The sequence below is a fragment of the Lynx canadensis genome, chromosome B1 (assembly GCF_007474595.2).
Source record: "Lynx canadensis isolate LIC74 chromosome B1, mLynCan4.pri.v2, whole genome shotgun sequence".
Lineage (NCBI taxonomy): Eukaryota > Metazoa > Chordata > Mammalia > Carnivora > Felidae > Lynx > Lynx canadensis.
In genome coordinates this window covers 173086644-173108410 of record NC_044306.2, presented here as the reverse complement: position 1 = coordinate 173108410, position 21767 = coordinate 173086644, and the positions used below count along the sequence as shown (strand labels likewise).

Genomic DNA, 21767 nt, shown 5'->3' with positions numbered 1-21767 from the left:
TAAGCCTTTTGGGGTTGCAAGATTTACAAGAACTACATAGGAAGAACTTATTCCATGAGTTAAATCTTCCTTTTGCTAATTCAGATATTTCAGTCAAAACAAACTCCTCCCATTCCCAGGCCACACCCACCCCTACCCAAATGAATTTCTAATCCACAACACTTACATTATGAGGACTGGTTGGCTTTCCAGTAAGATTGGATCCTCTTAGATTAGGAGGTCTCAGTAGAAACAAAATCACTGCAATAACCATCCAGGCCATCAAGATCATGGTAATACTGATGCCATTATCACCAGAAGGTCCTGGCACTAAAGACAAACAAAAAATATATTTGCAACAAAAAATGTAGCATGGTTATAATATTGTTAGATAATTTAAGAATAAATTCTAATGTTCAAGTGCCATTTTCAAAAATTGTATTACACATTTGAAAATATACAATGAAAAATTGTATACACATTTTAAGAAATACAATTATGAAATATTACATCTTGAATTTTCCTTTCTTCTTGTGAGAAAATCTAAATGGTAAATGGTACAAAATAGTCGTAAGACGAAACCTATTAAATGAGGATTTTAATATACAGTGGTTCTTAATATTTTGGTGTGACGGAATCCTTTGAGAATTTTAGAAAAATTAAGGACTCTTTCCACTGTAAGAATCCATGTATACACACTCAATTTTGCATATGATTTGGGAAGGTTCATGAACCCACAAAGCCACCCATCCCCAGATATACTGAGATCTACAAAACCCAGGGTAAAACCACCTGATGTACAGTAAAGACACTGTACCTCAGGACAGGAAAATTCTGAATTTTAATTACAAAAGCAGCATGAAAAAATAACAGAGCTTAAGGAAAAGGAACCATGTGAATTGTATCATATATAAATTAAAGATCCCTTGAATGATATTCTCAAAGAGATAGTAATTTGGCCTTCTTTTTTAACAAAAAGAAGTTGGATTCAGATACAGATATTCTAAAATCTATCCATTTATCCGGAGAAAGAAGTCAGGGCTGTGTGTGTCAGTAATAGTTTCTCCCAGCTCCTCAGGCAGCCATGTCTTATTTAATTCATTATTACAAGTACCTAACACAGTGCTGGCCCATGGTATGAGCCTAACAAATTTCTGCTAAATAAAACAGACTTATAATTGACGTATATTAGAGAACTCAGTTGTCATAAATGAAAATTACAGAAGATAGATTTCTTTTTTTTAAGTTATTTATTTATTTATTTATTGAGAGAGAGAGAGAGAGAGAAGAAGGGGCAGAGAGAGGGGGAGAGGATCCACACTGTCAGCACAGAGCCTGATGTAGGGCTTGAATTCACGAACCGTGAGATCATGGCCTGACCTGAAATTGAATTAGACACGTAATCAACTGAGCCACCCAGGAGCCCCTATTTTAAGAGACAGAGAACGAGAGTGTAAGCAAGGAAGGGACAGAGAGAGAGGGAGAAAGAATACCAAGCAGGCTCCGCACTGTCAGCACAGAGCCCTACACAGGGCTCTATCTCATGAACCATGATATCATAACGAGCCGAAATCAAAACTCAGAGTGTGTTAAGGGACTGAAGCCACCCAGGCACCACATGAGAGGGTTTTGTTGTTGTTGTTGTTGTTGTTGTTGTTGTTGTTGTTTTTAAAGCAAATACTATTGGGACACTTGGGTACTCAGTTAAGTGTCTGAGTCTTGGTTTCAGTTCAGATCATGATCTCACAGTTCATGTGTTCAAGCCCTGCATCAGGATCTGTGCTGACAGTATGGAGTCTGCTTGGGATTCTCCCTTTCTCTCTGCCTCTCTCTCTTAAAATAAACATTAAAAAAAAGCAAATACTATTATTTTTATTGCTAAATAATAGCTAAAATTTGAATCGTTACTTTGAACCAGGCATCTCTGTTAATCCTTTTAACAATCTTATTTTATGGTAAGTACTACCATATTTTCATTTTATTGATGAAGAAACTAGGGGAAAGGGGGGTTAAATCCTAATGTCATACAGTTGGTATGTGGCAAAGCTGGGATTTTAATACAGCTGGTGTCATTCCAGAGGCTGTACTCTTAACCAACCTCTTTGCCATGTCAGAATCTCTGACAATACCACAGAGTGAGACAGAACCTGAAAATTATTAGTCCTGTGAGTAGTAAAATTAGAAAACACAGATTTAAAAAGGATTTTTGATGAATAAGCTTGTAAGTAGAGGTTAGGTAAAATTAGATTATTTAAAGTTAAAGAAAGATAACTGTGACTTCTACACATTATCACTTCTTATGGTGCCCCTGTCTCAGAAATAAAAAAATCAGATTAATGGTATAGACCAGAAGTGAAACCCCAACGTCAATTCTTATGTATTATTCAATTTGGAAAGTGGGTCTCTTCCTTTCATTTTATTTAATTTTTTTTTACGTTTATTTATTTTTGAGACAGAGAGAGACAGAGCATGAACGGGGGAGGGTCAGAGAGAGGGAGACATAGAGTCTGAAACAGGCTCCAGGCTCTGAGCTGTCAGCACAGAGCCCGACGCGGGGCTCGAACTCACGGACCGCGAGATCATGACCCTAGCCGAAGTCAGCCGCTTAACCAACTGAGCCACCCCAGCGCCCCTCTTCCTTTCATTTTATAAGTAATCTCTACATCCAGCGTGAGGCTCGAACTCACAACCCTGAGATCAAGAATTGAATGCTCCAACAACTAAGCCAGCCAGGCACCCCAGGTCTCTTATTTTTTGATACTCTTTGCACATAAAATATTCTTCACGGGGTTGAACCTTGGATCACTAATTTACTAATTCATGTCTTTGTAGACATGAAAATGCCTACTCTCACAGTCATGTTATGGTTCTCAGTTTCCTGTAACTGTCTCCTAGCTTGGTTCTTATTCCTGTCTTTCTTTTCTGCATATTGCTGCCAGAAAAGTCTGCTTAGAACACTGCTCGTAACAGATCTGCTGACCAACCCAGTGACTTACTCTCTGACTACTGCTTCAACTCTGAACTCTTCAGCCTGGCCTTTCCTCATAGGATTTGGCCCTACTCATCATATTAACTCTAAATATTTCTCACATAAAGCATCCTCTTGTTCTAGTCAACCATAGTATCTTCTTCCTTCTTTAGCCAGTGGTAGTCTGGTCTGTCTATGCTTAAGAATAGCCTGTGATGACAGCAATACCACAGATTCTACGGCTCTACCTCACACCATCTAATTCAGGAGCAGCTCAGGGATGGGGTCAGGAACCAACAATATTTTAAAAACTTCCCAAATGAATATGATGCAACAGTTCAATGCTAGTTTGGCTGAAAGAATTTGACAATTTTACAAACTCAGTCCTGGGGTACTCATGATTTTTTCCCTGTCTAGCATGTGCTTACAAATAACCACCATTTATTCACCTACATCACTCTCTTCTATAAAAATCTCCATTTTTGGGGTACCTGGGTGGCTCACTCAGCTGAGAGTCCAACTTCAGCTCAGGTCATGATCTCACGGTTTGTGGGTTCAAGACCCACATCTGGCTCGCTACTGTCAGTGCAAAGCCCGCTTTGGATCCTCTGTCCCCCTCTCTCTTTGCCCCACCTCTGCTTGCACTCTCTCAAAAGTGAATAAATATTTTGTTCTCACTTTTGAGAGAGAGAGAGCATGAGCAGGGGAGCGGTAGAGAGAGAGCTAGACACAGAATCCAGAGCAGGCTCCAAGCTCTGAGCTATCAGCACAGAGCCTGATGTGGTGCTTGAACCCATGAACTGTGAGATCATGACCTGAGCCGAAGTGGAACATTTAACCAACTAAGCCACCAAGGCGTCCCAAAAATGAATAAACATTTTTTTAAAAATCTCCATTTTCTCAGTCCTCTCCTTCCTTTCTTCTCTGGACTAGTGTAGCATTCCTAGTTTGAAGGAATGGCTTCCTGTTTGTTCTAATTAGGACATTAACTTTTCAAGAACTGAGACCGTTTTATAGATGTTTGACTCCATTACTTCTTAGCTATATAATCTCTGTGCCTCAATTTCTTCACCTGTGAAATGGAAATATTACTATCATCCCAGAGAGTAGTTGTGAGGATTGAAATGATCAGTACATAAGGAGCAGTTAGTACAGTGACTGGTACACAGAAGGTATTTAATACCAGTATTGAATACCCCAGGAGGTATTCATTACCAGTATTATGCACACAGAAAAGTCTGAGTGCAGATATATCCTGGCGTGAATAACTAGGCTGGATAAGATGCTGAAGTGGGAATGGAAAAGGGTCAAATACAAATAGTACCAGGATGGGAGAAGCAAAACACGTGGTGACTGACTGGACTGACAGTAGAAGGGGGAAGAAAAGAAGTTAAAGATGCCTCTAAAGTCTGTGAAGGGTAGTAATGTGCAGTAAAATTTCTCTACTTAAAAGGCTAAAAAAAAAAAAAAAAAGGTTAAATGGATATCATTTTCCTAACCTTCAAAGTTTGATAAGTTCATTTCTCTTATTCTCCAATAACTCAAGGCCCCTCTCAGAATAAAGAATAATAGCTAAATCAATTAAAGTTGAACCTCTTGGGGTGCCTGGGTAGCTCAGTTGGTTAAGCATCCAACTCCTGATTTTGGCTCAGGTTATGATTTCATGGTTCTTGAGACTGAGCCAGAGCCTGCTTAGGATTCTCTCTCTCTCTCTCTCTCTCTCTCTCTCTCTCTCTTTCTCTCTCTCTCTCTCTCAAAATAAATAAACTTAAAAAAAAAAGTTGAACCTCTTGACCATAGTCAGTGTTTTTCTATTTATACTAGCCCCATAAAATTAAGATGGCTCTAGAATGTATTTTCACATAGGTATACTGTGCAAGATTATTTTTTTTAAAAAAACCTAGAAAAAAATAGAAACAAACCTAAATGCCTGCCAAGAGTGTCTGATTAGTAAATTAGGGGAACATCTGCACAATGTAATACCCATGAAGCTGTAAAAAAATGTTTAGGGAAGTATCCATGAGATATGCTATTTTTTTTTTGACTGAAAAAAAAAAGGTGAGAAACTGTGTACCAAGAAAGGAAGTAAATAATATACAGTTTGCTTGTACATGAATAAATTCTGGAAAGATACATAAAAAGCTAATACCTGAGACAGCACCTGAGTAGATGAGAAAATGTAAGGAGGAAGATAACTTTTCAGTGTTTATTAATTAAGTCCTTGATTTGTGAACTATATATAAAAAAATAAATTGAATTAAACAAAAAAAGTTCAGGATTGGAGAGCCTGGGTAGTATCTGAACTGAGTTGGACTTCTTGAAATATTCAGAAACAGACATGAATAGAATCACTGATGGCATTCTGTGATTATTTGTAGTCCCTTATGACAAGATTCGCTTTTTCATAAAGTCTCCAAACAGGTATGCTACTCAAACTCCCTCATACTACATGTAGCTGATACAAACAAATATAACAGGCAGCTATTGTTTTAAATTTATTTTTATTTTATTTTTTCAAGTTCGCTCCATGCCCAATGTGAGGCTTGAACTCACAGCCTTGAGATTAACAGTTGCAGGCTCTACTGACTGAGCCAGCCAGGTGCGCCTAATTTTAAGTTTTATTTTCATTTAAGTAACCTCTATACCCAACATGGGGCTTGAAATCACTACCTCAGGATCAAGAGTTGTATGCTCTTCCAACTGAGCCAGCCAGGCACCCCAAGGAACAGAGATTTTAAAGTCAGTATAGAGAAGTGAACAGGCACTGGTCCCCGGGGTTTTTACTGTGATAACTTTTTGACACATACAAATATTAAGGGGCACAATCACATGGGAGATATAAAATCTGTTTCCTCACTGCCTGGAAATGATTTGCCTTAAGAGAGTAAATACATTTTGCTGTATCGTCTGGAAAGATGTCAAATCAAAAAATGTAAAAGGACTCTGTGCATCAAAATACAGCATTCTGCTTTGCTTAACGTTTAAGTCTTTAGTTATAAGCAAATGTATTACAAATAGTTTGTCAAATGGAATATGCACAGTGAAGCTATTAACTTACCTGGACACCAGGAAGATGAAGGAGTAGAGAGGGATGCTCTAAGAGCTGGTAGATCCCAAGGGATTATTTCTACAAACTTACATAGGCTTCCAGTGGAAAAGCAGAAATAGAACAACAGTGAAAGTGGTGCATTAGCACCAGGAGGCTTTAACTCTGCAATTTTGGGGCTGTATGGAGTAATTACATTATCCTCACAGTATAGCTACCTGTTTTCAAGTTGATTTACTCCAGAATTAAGTTAGTGATAGAGCTGGTTTCCACACAACACTTTATCTGAAAGGCAGTCTTTCAGAAGAGTGAGCAGACTTGCTCCCTACTGCTCTAGAGAGCAAAACTATGGGTGGACACCACAATGAAGTGGGAGTTTAGCTCAATATAAAGAATCATGCACTATTCGGTGATCCATACTTACTATTGTAATGTCCTCTTAATAAATTGATCCTTTTGTCATTTTGAAAAAAAAAAAAAAAGAATCATGTACCAACTGAATCTGCTAATACACTGCAGCTAAATTCTGCTCCCACACAAAGTAATGAGCTCAGATTCAATTAAATCACCTCAAATGCATGCAACAAACCATGGCAAGCACAATGAGTATTGTGATATAATAAGAAATATAGGGGCATCTGGGTGGCATCGTCGGCTAAGCGTCCTGACTCTTGATTTCGGCTCAGGCTGTGATCTAACAGTTGTGATACTGAGCCCTGCATCGGGCTCCATGCTGGGTATGGAGCCTGCTTAAATTCTCTCTCCCCCTCTCCCTCTGCCATTCCCCCTCACCTGCATGTGTGCACACATACATGTGCGCGCGCTCTCTCTCAAAAAAGAAAAAAGCAAAACAAAACAAAAAAAGGAAAAAAAAGGAAAAGAAAAAAAGAAATATATATTTGGTCTTCATTCCAGTTCCTAGAACAGAAATCCTAAAACTCTTGGAATTTCCTGAGAGATAGGAAAGAAATGTCATTTTGTAATTAATAATAAACGTTTCAACCAAACCTGAGTTTATGCTAATGAAGTGACTTTGGGGGGCCTCTGTAGGCTTCAGGATGGGGTCTGGTTGCCAGAGTTTGACCATATAATTAGAGAGCTGGAACTTTCAGCTCCACTACCTAACCTCCAGGCAGGAAAGTGGCTGGAGATCAACTTACTCACCAATGCCCAATGATTTTATCATTCCTGCCTACAGAATAGAATCTCCATAAAAACTCTAAACAAAGGGGTTCAGAGAGCTTCCTGATTGGTGAATACATCGAGGTGCTGGGAAAGTGGCACACTCAGAGAAAACAGGGAAACTCTGCACCCTTCCACCACATATCTTGCCCTGTGCACCCTTTCTATTTGGCTGTTCTTGAGTTGTACCCTTTATAATACACCGGTAATGTAAATAAACTGTTTTCCTGAGTTCTGTGAGCCATTCTAGCAAATTACTGAACCTGAGTAGGGGACAGTAGGAACTCCAGATTAAAATATATTTTATGAAAACAGCATAAATTCACTGGAGAAAATTTAGAATACAAAGAAAAGTAATTCTAACACCTACAGGAAACAACTGCACAAACCATTTAAAAACATGACTTTCAGAAAGGATTTCCACCAAACACTAAAAGAACCAGGGAAGAAAAACTGGCCAATATAACTAAATTAATATTTAAGCTCTAGAGTTTTGTCTTTATGTTTAGATTAAAGAAATGACGTTTCATTCAAAGAAGTAAGAGTATATTTGGTTTACAGGTGGGGTTGGATCACAGATACCACAAATGTAATAAATACTTGTTTTTCCATAAGAAGTTCAATAAGATTATTTTCAACTAGAAGAACAGGTTTTAGCTTTACCTGCTGGAGGAAAATTTTGAGCTGCTTATCAGAAAGCACACTGCAGATTAATGAATGCTACTGAAAAAGCAACATAAAGAAATCTGGAGTGGGGGAAACACCACACATCACCCCAACAACCTAACACAACGTCTACACATTACCGTTACCTTCTTGTCCAGAAGCATATAATTACTACCCTGATGCACCAATGGAAAATGTTCTGACAAAATTTCTACTTTGGGCTAAGCACTGTAATAGCTCCTATTTCTCTAAGCTGTTATATTTACAGAATTTAATGGGACACCCAGTTCACATAATAGTAACAATAATTAATAATGTAATAACAAGTGCCTTTAAAATAGTACCTTACTATGTTTTAGCTTCATTACAAAATAAAGTGGAGCTCAGCTTCGGGATGGTATGTATAAGCACAGAGCCTATTAATAAATGCAATTTAGTAACATGTCAAAAATCTTAAAATGTACATAAAATGTAGCAAGGGAAGTTAGAATGTTGAGATTTAGAATGGGATCAAACTTGGGGCACCTGGGTGGCTCAGTCAGTTAAGTATCCGACTCTCGATTTTGGCTCAGGACATGATCTCACAGTTTGTGGGATTGAGTCTGGCTCCTTGCAGACTTAGGATTCTCTATCCCTCTCTCTCTGCCCTTCCTCTGCTTGCACACTCCCTCTCTCTTCCAAAATAACTAAATAAACTTAAAAAAAAGAAGTTTAAAAAAAGAGAATGGAATCAAACTTAAGTTATTGACTTAAAACAGATGGCTATTAGTTGTTATATGTAAACCCCCAAACAAAAACTTACAGTAAACACACAAAAGATAAAAAAATATAAGCATAACACTAAAGAAAGTCATCAAACCAGAAAGGAAGATAGCAAGAAAAGAACAGAAAGGAACTACAAAAACAGCCAGAAAACAATGAACGCTATGGCAACAAGTATATGCCTATCATTAATTACTTAAACTGTATTTTTTTTTTCTTTTTTAAGAGGGAGGGCACACGTGAGAGGGCAGAGAGAGATGGAGAGAGAGAAGAGGGGCTTACCGAAAGCGGGGCTTGAGCTCACCCGAAGAGGGACTCAAACTCACGAACTGTGAGATCATGACCTGAGCTAAAGTCAGATGCTTAATGACTGAACCAGCCAGGAGTCCAGTACTTTAACTGTAAATGAACTAAATTCTAATCAAAAGACAGAGTGGTGGGGCACCTGGCTGGCTCAGTCGGTAGAGCATATGACTCTTGATCTCAGGGTTGTGAGTTCAAACACCACGTTGGGCATAGAGCTTATTTAAAAAAAAAAAAAAAAAAAAAAAAAGACATAGAGTGGCTGAATGGATTAAAAAAACAAGACCCAGGGTGCCTGGATGGCTCAGTTAAGTGTCCTACTTCGGCTCAGGTCATGATCCCGTGGCTGAGCCCTATGTCTGGCTCTGTGCTGACAGCTCAGAGCTGGAGACCGCTTCAGATTCTGTCTCCCTCTGTCTCTACCCCTCTCCCCGCCCCCTCTCAAAATAAAAATAAAACACCAAGAACAAAACCAAACCAAAAAACAAGACCCATGTATATGCTGCCTATAAGAGACTCACTTTAGATGTAATGACATACAGAGACTGAAAGTAAAGGCATGGTAAAAGATATTCCATGCAATAGAAACCAAAAGAGGGTGCCTAGGTGGTTCAGTCAGTTAAGTGTCTGACTTAGGCTCAGGTCATGATCTTGTGGTGCATGGGTTCAAGCCCCACATTAGAGGGGTCTGGAGCCTGCTTCAGATTCTGTGTCCCCCTGCCACCCTGCCCCCGCTCTCTCTGCCCCTCCCCCACTTGTGCTCACTTTCTCTCTCAAAAATAAAGAAATAAATGTTTTTTAAAAAAAAAAGAGGGGTGCCTGGCTGGCTCAGTCAGTTAAGCATCCAACTTTGGCTCAGGTCATGATCTCACGGTTCATGGGTTTGAGCCCCATGTCAGGCTCTGTGCTGACACCTCACAGCCTGGAGCCTGCTTCAAGTTCTGTGTCTCCCTCTCTCTCTCTCTGCCCCTTACCTGCTCATGCTCTCTGTCTCTCTCTAAAAAATGAATAAACATTAAAAAAAAAAAAAAAGAAACCAAAAGAAAGCTGGGGTAGCTAATACATATATCCAACAAAATCAATTTTATTTATTTATTTTTGAATGTTTTTTATTTATTTAGAGAGAGAGAGAGCATGAGCAGGGAAGGGACAGAGAGATAGATGAGAGAGAGAATCCCAAGCAGGTTCCACACTGTCAGCACAGAGACTGATGAGGGGCTTGATCCCATGAACTATGAGATCATGACCTGAGCCGAAATCAAGAGTTGGACACTGAACTGACTGAGCCACCCAGGTGCCCAGACAAAATCAATTTTAAAACAAAGACTACATAATAAGAGACAAATAAGGGCATTACATAATGATGAAGGGGTCAATCCAGTAAAAGGATACAATAGTTGTAAATATTTATAGGAGCACCAAAATATATAAAGCAAATATTAACAGACCTCAATGGAGAAATAGACAGCAATACAATAATAGCAGGGAACTTTAATACCTCACTTACGCCAATGGATAGATCATCCAGACAGAAAATCAATAGGGAAACATCAGCCTTAAATGACATGTCAGATCAGATGGACTTAACTGTATATATAGAACATTCCCTCCAAAAGCAACAGAATATACATTCTTCTCAAGTGCACAGAAAACATTCTCTAGAATAGATCATATGTTGACCACAAGTAAGTCTTAATAAATTTAAGAGGACTGAAATCATATCAAGCATCTTTTCCAACCACAGCAATATAAAACTAGGCTCCACACTGAACATGGGGCTTGAACTCAGAACCCTGTGATTAAGAGTTGCATGCTCTACCAACTGAACCAGCCAAGCACCCCAGAAAAATTTTATACAATCAAAAATATCCTGAAACAAACAAAAAGTCAATTATAACACTAAAATTTTGGGGATGCAGCAAAAGCAGTTCATTTATTATTATTATTTTTATGTTTTATTTATTTTTTAGAGTGAGACAGTGTGAGTGGGGGAGGGGCAGAGAAAGAGAGGGACACAGAATCCAAAACAGGCTCCAGACTCTGAGCTGTTAGTACAGAGCCTAACATGGGGCTCAAACTCACAGACCATGAGATCATGACCTGAGCCAAAGTTGGATGCTTAACTGACTGAGCAACCCAGGCACACCACGAGCAAAAGCAGTTCTAAGAGAGAAGTTCACAGTGATAAATGCCTACTTCAAGCAATAAGAAAAGTCTCAAACGATCTAACTTTATACCTCAAAAAGTAGAAAAAAAACAGAATACAGAATATTCCCTTAGTAGATGTAAGGGAATAACAAAGATTAGAGTAGAAATCAATGATAAAGAAATTAAAAAGATACTAGAAAAGACTGATAAAACTAAGAGCTAATTCTCTGAAAAGATAAACAAAATTGATAAACCTTTAGTCAGACTAACCAAAAAAAAGAGAGAAAGGACTCAACTAAAATCAGATATGAAAGAGATGTTACAACTGATACTATAAAAATATAAAGGATCATAACATTAGTATGAACAATCATACACCAACAAACTGGACAACCTAGAAGAAATGAATAACCTCCTAGAAACATACAGCCTACCAAGACTGCATCATGATAAAACAGAAAATCTGAGCAGACTGATTACTAGTAAGGAGACTGAATCAGTAATCAAAACCCTCCCAACAAACAAAAGTCCAGGACCAAACAGCTTCATTGGTGAATTCTACCAAACATTTAAAAAAGAATTAACACTAATCCTTTTCAAACTCATCCAAAAACAGAAGAGGAGGTAATTCTACTAAACTCATTTTATGAAGCCAACATTACCCTAGTACCAAAACCAACAAGGATACCACAAGAAAAAAAGGTACAGGCTAATGTCCCTTATTCACACAGATGTAAAAATCCTCAAAACATCAGCAAATAGAATTCAACAATACTTTAAAAAGATCATACATCATGATCAAGTGGGATTTACTCTAAGGATCACAAATCAGTCAATGTGATATATATTACATTAACAAAATTAAGGATAAAAGTCATATGATCATCTCAATAGATGCAGGAAATGCATTAGACAAAATTAAACATCCATTTATTACAAAAACTCTCAACAAGGTGAAAATGTACCTCAACATAATAAAGCCCAAAGCTAACACCATATTTAACTGTGAAACCGAAAAACTTTTCCTCTAAAACCAGGAACACAACAAGGATGTTCACTCTGGCCACTTTTATCCAACACAGTATTAGAAATCCTAGCCAGAGCAATTAGGCAAGAAAAAGAAATAAAAGGCAACCAAATTTAAAATGAAGTAAAAGTGTCACTATTAGCTGATGACATTATGTATAGAAAACCCTAAAGACTCCATCAAAAAGATGTTAGAATAAACAAATTCACTAACATTGCAACATATAAAATCAACACAAAAACCTGTTGTGTTTCTATACACTAATAACAAGCTAGCAAAAAGAGAAATTAAGAACACAGTCCCATTTATAATTGCATCAAAAAACACCTAGGAATAAATTTAACCAAGGAGGTGAAAGAGCTGTGTGTTGAAATGAAAGAAATTGAAGATACAAATAAAAAGATACTCCATGCCCACACACTGGAATAATTGTTAAAATGTCCATACTACTCAAAGCAATTACATATTCAATTCAATTCCTATCAAAATTCCAAAGGCATATTTCACAGAAATATAACAAACAATCCTAAACTTTGTATAGAACCACAAAAGACCCCAAAGCAATCTTGAGAAAAGAAAAAAGTTGAAGGCATCACAATCCCTGATTTCAAATTCTATTACAAAGCTAAAGTATTTGGGGTGACTTCAGCTCAGGTCATAATCTCATGGTTTGTGATTTGAGCCCCACGTCGGGGCTCTGACAGCTCAGAGCCTGGAGCCTGCTTCAGATTCTGTGTCTCCCTCCCTCTCTCTGCTTGCACTCTGTTTCCCTCTCTCTCAAAAATAAACATTAAAAAAAATTTTTTTTAAGTTATCAGAAGATCTGAATAGACATTTTCCCAAAGAAGACACAGATGGCAAACAGGTTAAAGTCACCTAACATCAGGACACTGCAAACAAAACCACAATGAGATATCATCTCATACCTGTTAGAAAGCCTATTACCAAAAAGGTAAGAAATAACTAGTGTTGGTGAGGATGTAGAGAAAAAAGAACCCTGTGCACTGTTGATCAGAATGTAAATTGGTATAGCCACTATGGAAGACAGTATGTAGGTTCTTCAAAAAATTTAAACAAGAACTACCATTATATGACCCAGCAACTCCACCTCTGGGTTTTCTCCAAAGAAAACAAAAACATTAATTCAAAAAGATATATGCACTCCCATGTTCAATGCAGCACTATTTACAATAGCCAAGGTATGGAAACAATCTAATTGTCCATCCACAATGAATGGATAAAGAACTGATGGTGTATATATATATACACACACACAATAGGATATTATTTAGCCATAAGAAACAATGAAATCTTGTCATTTGTGACAACATGGATGGAAGTGAAATAAGGGAAACAGAGAAAGATGAATACTGTATTATCTCACTTATATGTAAAATCTAACAAAACAAAATAAGCTCATAGACACAAAGATCCAATTGGTGGTTGTCAGAGGTGGGGGCTGAGGAGTGGGAGAAATGGGTGAAGTAGAGGGAAAAGGTAAAAAACAGAGGCACATGGGTGGCTGATCCAGTTGAGGGTCTGACTCTTGATTTCAGCTCAGGTCAGGATCCCAGGATCATGGGATCAAGCCCTCTGTTGGGCTCTGTGCTGACAGTGTGGAGCCTGCTTGAGATTCATTCCCTCCCTCCCTCCCTCCGTGTCTCTCTGTCTCTGTCTCTGTCTCTGTCTCTCTCTCTCTCTCTCTCCCCCCTTCAACCCCCTCCCAAACTTGCAAGCTCTCTCTGTAAAATGAAAAATAAAATTTTAAGGTAAAAAAATAATTTGATTAAAAATATGCATATAAAGGATATCTGTTCAACTATTATTTATAATAGCAAAAAATACATCAGCAGGCTAAGATTCCAATAAAAGGAAATCACTTAAACACTGATGTATTCCCAAAATGTATTATTATTTAGTCAGTAACTATTTTTAAGATAAATATACACTAATATGTTTATAATACAGTGGTGAAAAACAATACACACAAAGTGATCCCATTTTCACAAATGTATCTGAAATTAATTGTGTCAGGTTTCACCTTCCTATTAATGTCATACTTCCATTCTTACAGTCAAATCATTATGGCTAAGACAGAACTGGCTTGAATGTTAGGTATTAGAACCCCTCAAGTTATTTGTGTCTTGTAAAAAAGGTGCTTCACCTAATAGCCACCAAGTCTATCAGCTATATTCACAATGCAGGATCCATCTTTCTCTTCTGATTCTCACTTTACCATCACCACTGCCCATAAAGCCATATTGAGAAACTTCCCAACTGCCTTTGCTCCCTAGAGAATGCTAATGTCAGAGCCAAAGCCCCAAAGCCTCCACACCCTGGGAAAGAATGGGCTCCTCTCCCCATTCAAAAGTTCCCAAAGCTGCCAATGGATGCAAAAAAGACATGGTAGAGAAAGGGTGAGGGGTTTGCACTAGCAGCCTTGCTGTTCCAGTGTGACCAGCCAGAAGTGCACGTTACACATATATTTGCCAAGAAAAAGGTCTGAAAGGTTTTACAGCAAGTTGTCAATAATGGTTATCTTTTAGTATTTTGCAAGTTTTTCCTTATCTATGATTTTAAAATTTTCTTCAATGAAAATTTGTTTTTGAGGAAGAAAAAAATATTTAAGTTAAAAAATGAAATATTTAAATAGGAAATACATTACTGAGAACCATTTCCTTGAACAACAAACCATAAATAAAATTTCCAACATTCACAGTCATCTGTCCTCTAATTCTGCCCCAATGCAAGGCCCCTCCTGTGCCATCATTACTTACATTCTTGAAGACATTCTGTGTCTGTGCAGTAGGACTGGGACTGCCTCAACTACAATGAATAAGAAGAAAGGAAAGTTAGCCATTGGATTTAACCAAAAGTGGATAATCTTTATTAGAAAGATTTTTTTTTTTTTTAAACAAATGCTACCACAGTAGATATATTGTACCTTCAGAATCAGATACAAACACAGACTACACTGAGGAGCAGTCCAGCTTTGGGGGATTTTTTCTAGTCAAAATTATTTTCACATACTTTCACATACACTGTGATCTAGCACAATTCACCCATTTATATTAAGGAATTTTTAGAAAATCACCTGTGACCTACCTAAACTGCTTCACATTATTAAACTTCCCAAAGAAGAACGCTAAACTGTAGAGGAAGACTACTAGAAGGAGAGTAAACTTTGTTAATGAGATTTTTTTCTCATGGAAAATTCGAAGCAGAGAAAAAAAAAAAGATTCTATTTGTAGAAAATGCATCTTTGAAAGGGAAGAACAAATACTTTCCCTTTTTTGCTTAGATCTGCATAAACCATGGCTATAAGGAACTAATAAAAATGGATACCACAGGGGTTGGGGGTGGAATGGAGAAGTAGACTCTGACAGAGATGAAAACTAAAGTTTTCAATATTTATCTTTTTACACAATTTTGGGACCATGTGATTATTATTTTTAAAAAGAAAATTTAAAAGAAAAAACTATCAATAAATATACATCACCCTTTTATGAATGCCCACCCTATGCTGAGAAATTTTATGATGTTTAGAAATGACATGATAAATCTTAAAATAGAGATGGCCATATAGTAAAAGAGAATAAGGAGCATGCAACTTTTTAATTCAGCCTTGTTACTTTATAATGACACCCTCTCTCCATTAAAGCAGTAACTCATGACTTGCAATTGCTTGGGAAAACAACAGAGCAGGTGTGCTTAGCTGGTTAAGTATGAGAGCTCTGCAGAAAAGACCTGGATTTAAAGTCTGGATCTGCAAACTTCTAGAGTTTCAAAGACCTTGGTCAAGGTCTTTAACACTTCTAAACTTTAGTTTGCTCACCTGGTAAAATGGGGATAATATTACCTACATTTGAGTACTAGTGAGGATTAAAATAGATAATGCAAGTGAACTGTAGTAAGAAACCAAGGAACGTTAGCTATTATTACTACTGTGCCATACCAATTAGGACCTCATCTAAACAATTATTGGAATTAACAACTAAACAAATCGTTTTATAAACTGTTCTCTAAGACGATCAGGCGTGCTTTGGTATATACCTCTAAAAGCAGTCCTACTTGAATTAAAATGGGAAGACAGATCTTAACCCTAAATAAGAAAGGAATCTATCAAAAACCTCTTTAAAAATTATACATTCTATGGCTATTATCAAAAAGACAAAAACAACAAGTGTTGGTGAGGATGTTGAGAAAAGGGAATGGATAAGGACAATGTTGCAAATATATATACAATGAAATATTATTCAGCCACTAAAAAAATGAAATATTGCTATTTACAACAACAGGGATGGACCCAGAGGGAATTATGCTAAGTGAAAGAAGTCACAAAGAAAAAGATAAAGGGGCACCTGGGTGGCTCAGTTAGTTAAGCAGTTAAGTGTCTGACTCTTGATTTCGGCTCAGATAGTGATCTTATGGTTCACGAGATCGAGCCCCTGCTGACAGGGCTCTGTGCTGACAGTGTGGAGCCTGCTTGGGATTCTCTCCCTCTTTCTCTCTGCCCTCCTCACCCCCCACCACCTGCATGCATGCACGCACGCGCTCTCTCTCTCTCAAAATAAATAAACTTAAAAAAAAGAAGAAAAAGAAAAATAGCGTATGATCTCACTTATATGTGGAATCTAAAAACAAAAAACAAGCAGAGCTCATGGATATAGAGAACACATTCAATTCACTTTGCCCAGATCCATCAGAAGAATCACTACCCAAGGCAGTTCTAGCCTGATGAAACGTATTTTTTAAGTAATAAGACTGGAACGTTAAAATGATTCCTTGATCCACGGGGATGCAGAATAGATGTTGTAGGCATGAAAACAACATTCATCACCATCACAGCTCTTGAGTGACCAGGTCCACCGTCAATGAGCAGTAATATTTTGAAAGGAATCTTCTTTCCTGAGCAATAGGTTTTAGTGGTGGGTTTAAAATATTCAGTAAACCATGTTGCAGACATGATGTCATGGAAGTTTTGTTGTTCCAACAGAGCACCAGCAGAATAGATTTAGCATAATTCTTAAGAGTCCTAGGATTTGGGGAACAGTAAATGAGCATGAGCACTGGCTGCAACTTAAAGTCAGTCCCTGCATTAGCCTCGAATAAGACAGTCAACGTGTCCCTTGAAGCCAGGCATTGACTTCTCTGGCTATGGAAGTCCTAAATGGTATCTTCTTCCAATAGAAGGCTGTTTCATCTACACTGAAAATCTACTGTTCAGTGTAGTTACCTTAATGAACTATCTCAGCTAGATCTTCTGGGTAACTTGCTGCAGCATCCAAATCAGCACTTGCCACTTCACCTTGCACTTTGTTATAGAAATAACCTCTTTCCTTAAAACTCATGAATCAACCTCTTGTTAGCTTCAAACCTTTCTTCTGTAGCTTCCTCACCTCTCTCAGCCTTCATGGAATTGAAGAGAGTTAGGATCTTCTTGCTCTGGATTAGGCTTTTGCTTAAGGGAAGGTGGTAGCTGGTTTGGTCTTCTATCCAGACCACTCAAACTTTTTCCATTATCAGCAGTAAGGCTGTTTTGCTTTCTTATCATTCATGTGTTCACTGGAGTAGAACTTTTAATTTTCTTTCAAGAATTTTTCCCTTGCATTCACAGCTTGCCTAACTGGCCCAAGAGACCTAGCTTTCAGTCTATCTTGGTTTTTGACATGCCTTTCTCACTGAGCTTAATCATTAATAGTTTTTGATTTAAAGTAAGAGATGTGGGACTCTTCCTTTCACTTGAACACTTAAAAGACCATCACAGGGCTATTAATTGACCCAATTTTAATGTTTTTATGTCTCAGGGAATAAGGAGTACTGAGGACAGGGAGAGAGATGGGGGGCGGGGCGGGATAGATAGCCAGCCAGTGGAACAGTCAGAACACATACAACATTTATGGATTAAGTTCGCCATACTATATGGATGAAGTTCATGGTACCCCCAAACCAATTACAACAGTAATATCAAAGACCACTCATCACAGATCACCATAATAAATAATAATGATAAAGCTTGAAATATTGCAAGAATTGCCAAAATGTGACACAGAGACATGAAGCAAGCAAATGCTGACAGAAAAATGGTACTGGTAAGACTTCGATCAATGCAGGGTTGCTACAAACCCTCAATTTGTAGAAAATGCAGTATGTATGAAGTGCAAGACAGTGCAATAAAATGAGGTATGCTTGCAGTTTAACTGAAACACAGCCACACGCATTCATTTAGATACTGTCTACGGCTGCTTTCACTACAACAGCTGAGGTTATAATTATAGAGTCATCGAGCCTAAAATATTTACTATTGTGCTCTTAAATCATTGAACTTACTAGGAAACACACATGGAATAAGAGAAAAAACAAATATTTCTCTGTAGCCATATAAGAATGTTCATTTAGAGGGCACCTGGGTGGCTCAGTAGGTTAAGCATCCAACTTTTGATTTCAGTTCAGGTCAAGATCTCACGGTTTGTGAGACTGAGTCCCATGTCAGGCTCTGTGCTGACAGGACAGAGCCTGCTTAGGATTCTCTCTCTTCCTCTCTCTCTCTCTGCCCCTCCCCCACACTCTTTCTCAAAAATAAACAAACATGTTTTTAAAATGTTCATGTAGAAATGTGAGATGCTCGTGAATTACATCTATATAATAATAATGACGCAACAATCATTTGTTCACTTATTCATTCAATATACTTATTAAATGCCTACTATGTGCCAAATACAGATCTAGGTACTGAGGATATAGTATGAAAAAGACAAAGTTTCTACTTTTATGGATCATACAGTCTTTGGGGAGAAATCAGACGATTAACAAATATATTATGGGGCGCCTGGGTGGCTCAGTCGGTTAAGCATCCAACTTAATCTCAGGTCATGATCTCACAGTTGGTGGCTTCGAGCCCCATGTCAGGCTCTGCACTGACAGCTCAGAGCCTGGAGCCTGCTTCAAATTCTGTGTCTCCCTCTCTCTCTGCCCCTCCCCCACTTGCACTCTGTCTCTCTCTCAAAAATAAATAAACGTTAAAAAAATTAAAAATATATATATTATAAAAAATTTCAGAGAGTCATGCAGAGAACAAAAACAGGATGGCATTATATCTAAATCAGGCAGAGAGAGGCAATAACACTTAAGGGGCTATCTACGGGACAGTAAAGATCAAGGGATTGAGCATTCCAGGCAGAATAAACAACTAGGAAAGGGCCTTAGGTGAACAGGCTCCTGTGAGATAGTGATGAAGAACCACAAAGTCACTTGTGGCTGGGGCATAAGAGCCATGTTACTTAGCTGTTGTATTTAACCCCAGGACCAAATGCTCTCTCTGTATGCTCAAATCATCACAGTATGCTACTGATGTCATTTGTCTGACTGCCTCCAATTCTGAGACATAGCAATATATAACAGATACCCATATGGTTTATCATTGTGGAATTGGGAGTACTTTCTCATTTTATAATATTTGGGACATATTTAAATAAAAATTATATTACTTTTAAAATTGTATTACTTTAAAAAGTGACTTATTATAACTTAAATAATTTATTATAATCACAAACACTGGAAACTTGTATGTGGTAGGTACTGTAGTAAGAACTTTAACTTGTTATTTAATTCTCAACCAAGGCTAGAGACAGGTTCTATTATTGCTACTTTACTGATGGATGAAACTTGAGTTTGGGAGAGGTTAGCTAACTTGATTATCCAGTACTAACTCTAAAATCTAAATCCTTAACACAATTCCATTCTACTTTACAATGTACAAAATTTTGTATCATAATTTTATAGTTACCAACATATCATTACATTCTCTCAAGCACAATTCTGAATTGTTACAAAATACTCCCATGAGTTGATGTACTGTATAATTGAACTGAAGCAAAATCTGACTAAAGTGAAAATAACCATATGTGTAGTTATTAAGTAGCTCTAAGACCAACATAGCCAATGTTTTCCTTCTACACTGAAAGAGATCTCTCTTGGGATACCTGGCTGGCTTAATTGATGAGCATGTGTCTCTTGATCCTGAGTTAGAACCCCACCTTGGGCACAGAGATCACTTTAAAGAGAGAGAGAGAGAGAGAGAGAGAGAGAGAGGGAGGGAGGGAGGGAGGGGCACCAGGGCGGGTCAGTCAGTTAAGCATCCGACTTCAGCTCAGGTCATGATCTTATGGTTCATGGGTTCGAGCCCCACGTAGGGCTTTGTGCTGACATCTGGAGCCTGCTTCAGATTCTGTGCCTCCCTCTCTTCCTGCTCCTTTCCCACTCATGCTCTCTTTCTCTTTCTCTCTCTCAAAAATAAACAAACATTAAGAAGAGAGAGCGAGAGAGCTCTTCCTTTAAGTGCCAGGGGAAGAAAGAGTAGGCTTCCCTTTGGGACTATGATAAAAAATGGTAATGTACAATTTGTCCTGCTATAGAAGTTTCTAGAAAATTAACTAATTCACATATAATTGGTAAAAAGAGAAATTATGTCAGTTTAATGTGGAAGCTGTGTTGGTTCATAATAAGTGGTTTTTTCTACGTATGGGAGTCAAATGATTTTCAACAGGAAACGATAAATCCTTTGGCTCATGCTAAGCAGACAGGAGCTCTTTCAGCTTTAAGAAAATTAAAACTGAGTGCCTACGGGCATGTGCATGCATTGCCCCCCCCACCCCTCCCCTCCCCCCAACCAAGAATGAGAAGAATTTATTCATCGGAAGCCTGGCTGAGTGCAGCACTTCAACTCTAGTCCAAGCTGCGGTGAATATTTGGGACATTCCACCAAGAGCTGTGGTTGGACTCTGCTCTTCTGGCAGGTCTTCTTTGAGTTCCTGGCTACATTCTTCACGTTCACAAACAGGCAATGCTGCAGGCTCTGAATAATGAGGTGCCAAAGTATCATGATCAGGACTACGTGTTTTTTCCAAACCAGTGTTTTGGAATATATTTTCAGTATTCAGATTCAAACACCTATGATGAGTAAATTACAGTCTTTAAAGAATTAAAAAACCACTATTTAAGGGCACCTGGGTGGCCCCAGTTGGTTAAGCATCTGGCTCTTGGTTTCGGATCAAGTCATGATCTCACAGTGGTGAGATCAAGACCCAAGTCGGGCTCCATGGTGACAGCATGCAGCCTATTTGGATTCTCTCTCTCCTCTCTTCTCTGCGCCTTCCGTGTTCATGTACAGGCACACACTTTCTTTCTCTTCCTTCCTCAAAATAAATAAATACACACTTTAAAAAAGCCATGCATTTAAATACAAGAGAATCTCACTGTTTTGATGGAACTGTTTAAACAAAGGCCTAATTTACATCTTAGTTTTCTCTTGACTTATTTGGAGAATACAGTGGTACTATTGATGCTAATTTTGGCTATTCCAATAGGAAACTATTTGCGAAAACAAATATAATTAGAAGAAAACCAAGGATAATATGTGAAGGAAACAAATGACAGGATCTACAGGATGGAGTCATAAACTTCAAATATTTTCTGTATTACGGTGGAGGCAAGGGGAAGAACCACATGTGGACTATCTATAGCCAACAATTGTTGTCCAGGTAAATTTCATGTTAACACTGATCCTGGGATCCCAGAAAATAACTAAAAGTAGATTTAAATCTCTCCATCTAACCAGGATGGTCATGGAAAGTTTTTGAAGTTAGCCTGCTTCAAAATCACAGAGACAGCATAACATGAGTATAATA

The 21767-nt window shown here is 38.0% G+C and overlaps 1 protein-coding gene across 8 annotated transcripts in view; it reads right to left on the bottom strand.

The window, feature by feature from the left end:
- Positions 1–21767, bottom strand: part of SMIM14 (small integral membrane protein 14) — a 127138-nt gene that overhangs the window by 5034 nt on the left and 100337 nt on the right. For all 8 annotated transcript variants that reach the window (XM_030314006.1, XM_030314010.1, XM_032593004.1 and 5 more), the window contains 2 exons: positions 14859–14907; positions 167–309 (listed from right to left, as the gene is read on the bottom strand). In XM_030314006.1, the coding sequence (XP_030169866.1) occupies positions 167–309; positions 14859–14907 (192 nt within the window). The remainder of the gene's footprint in view (positions 1–166; positions 310–14858; positions 14908–21767) is intronic.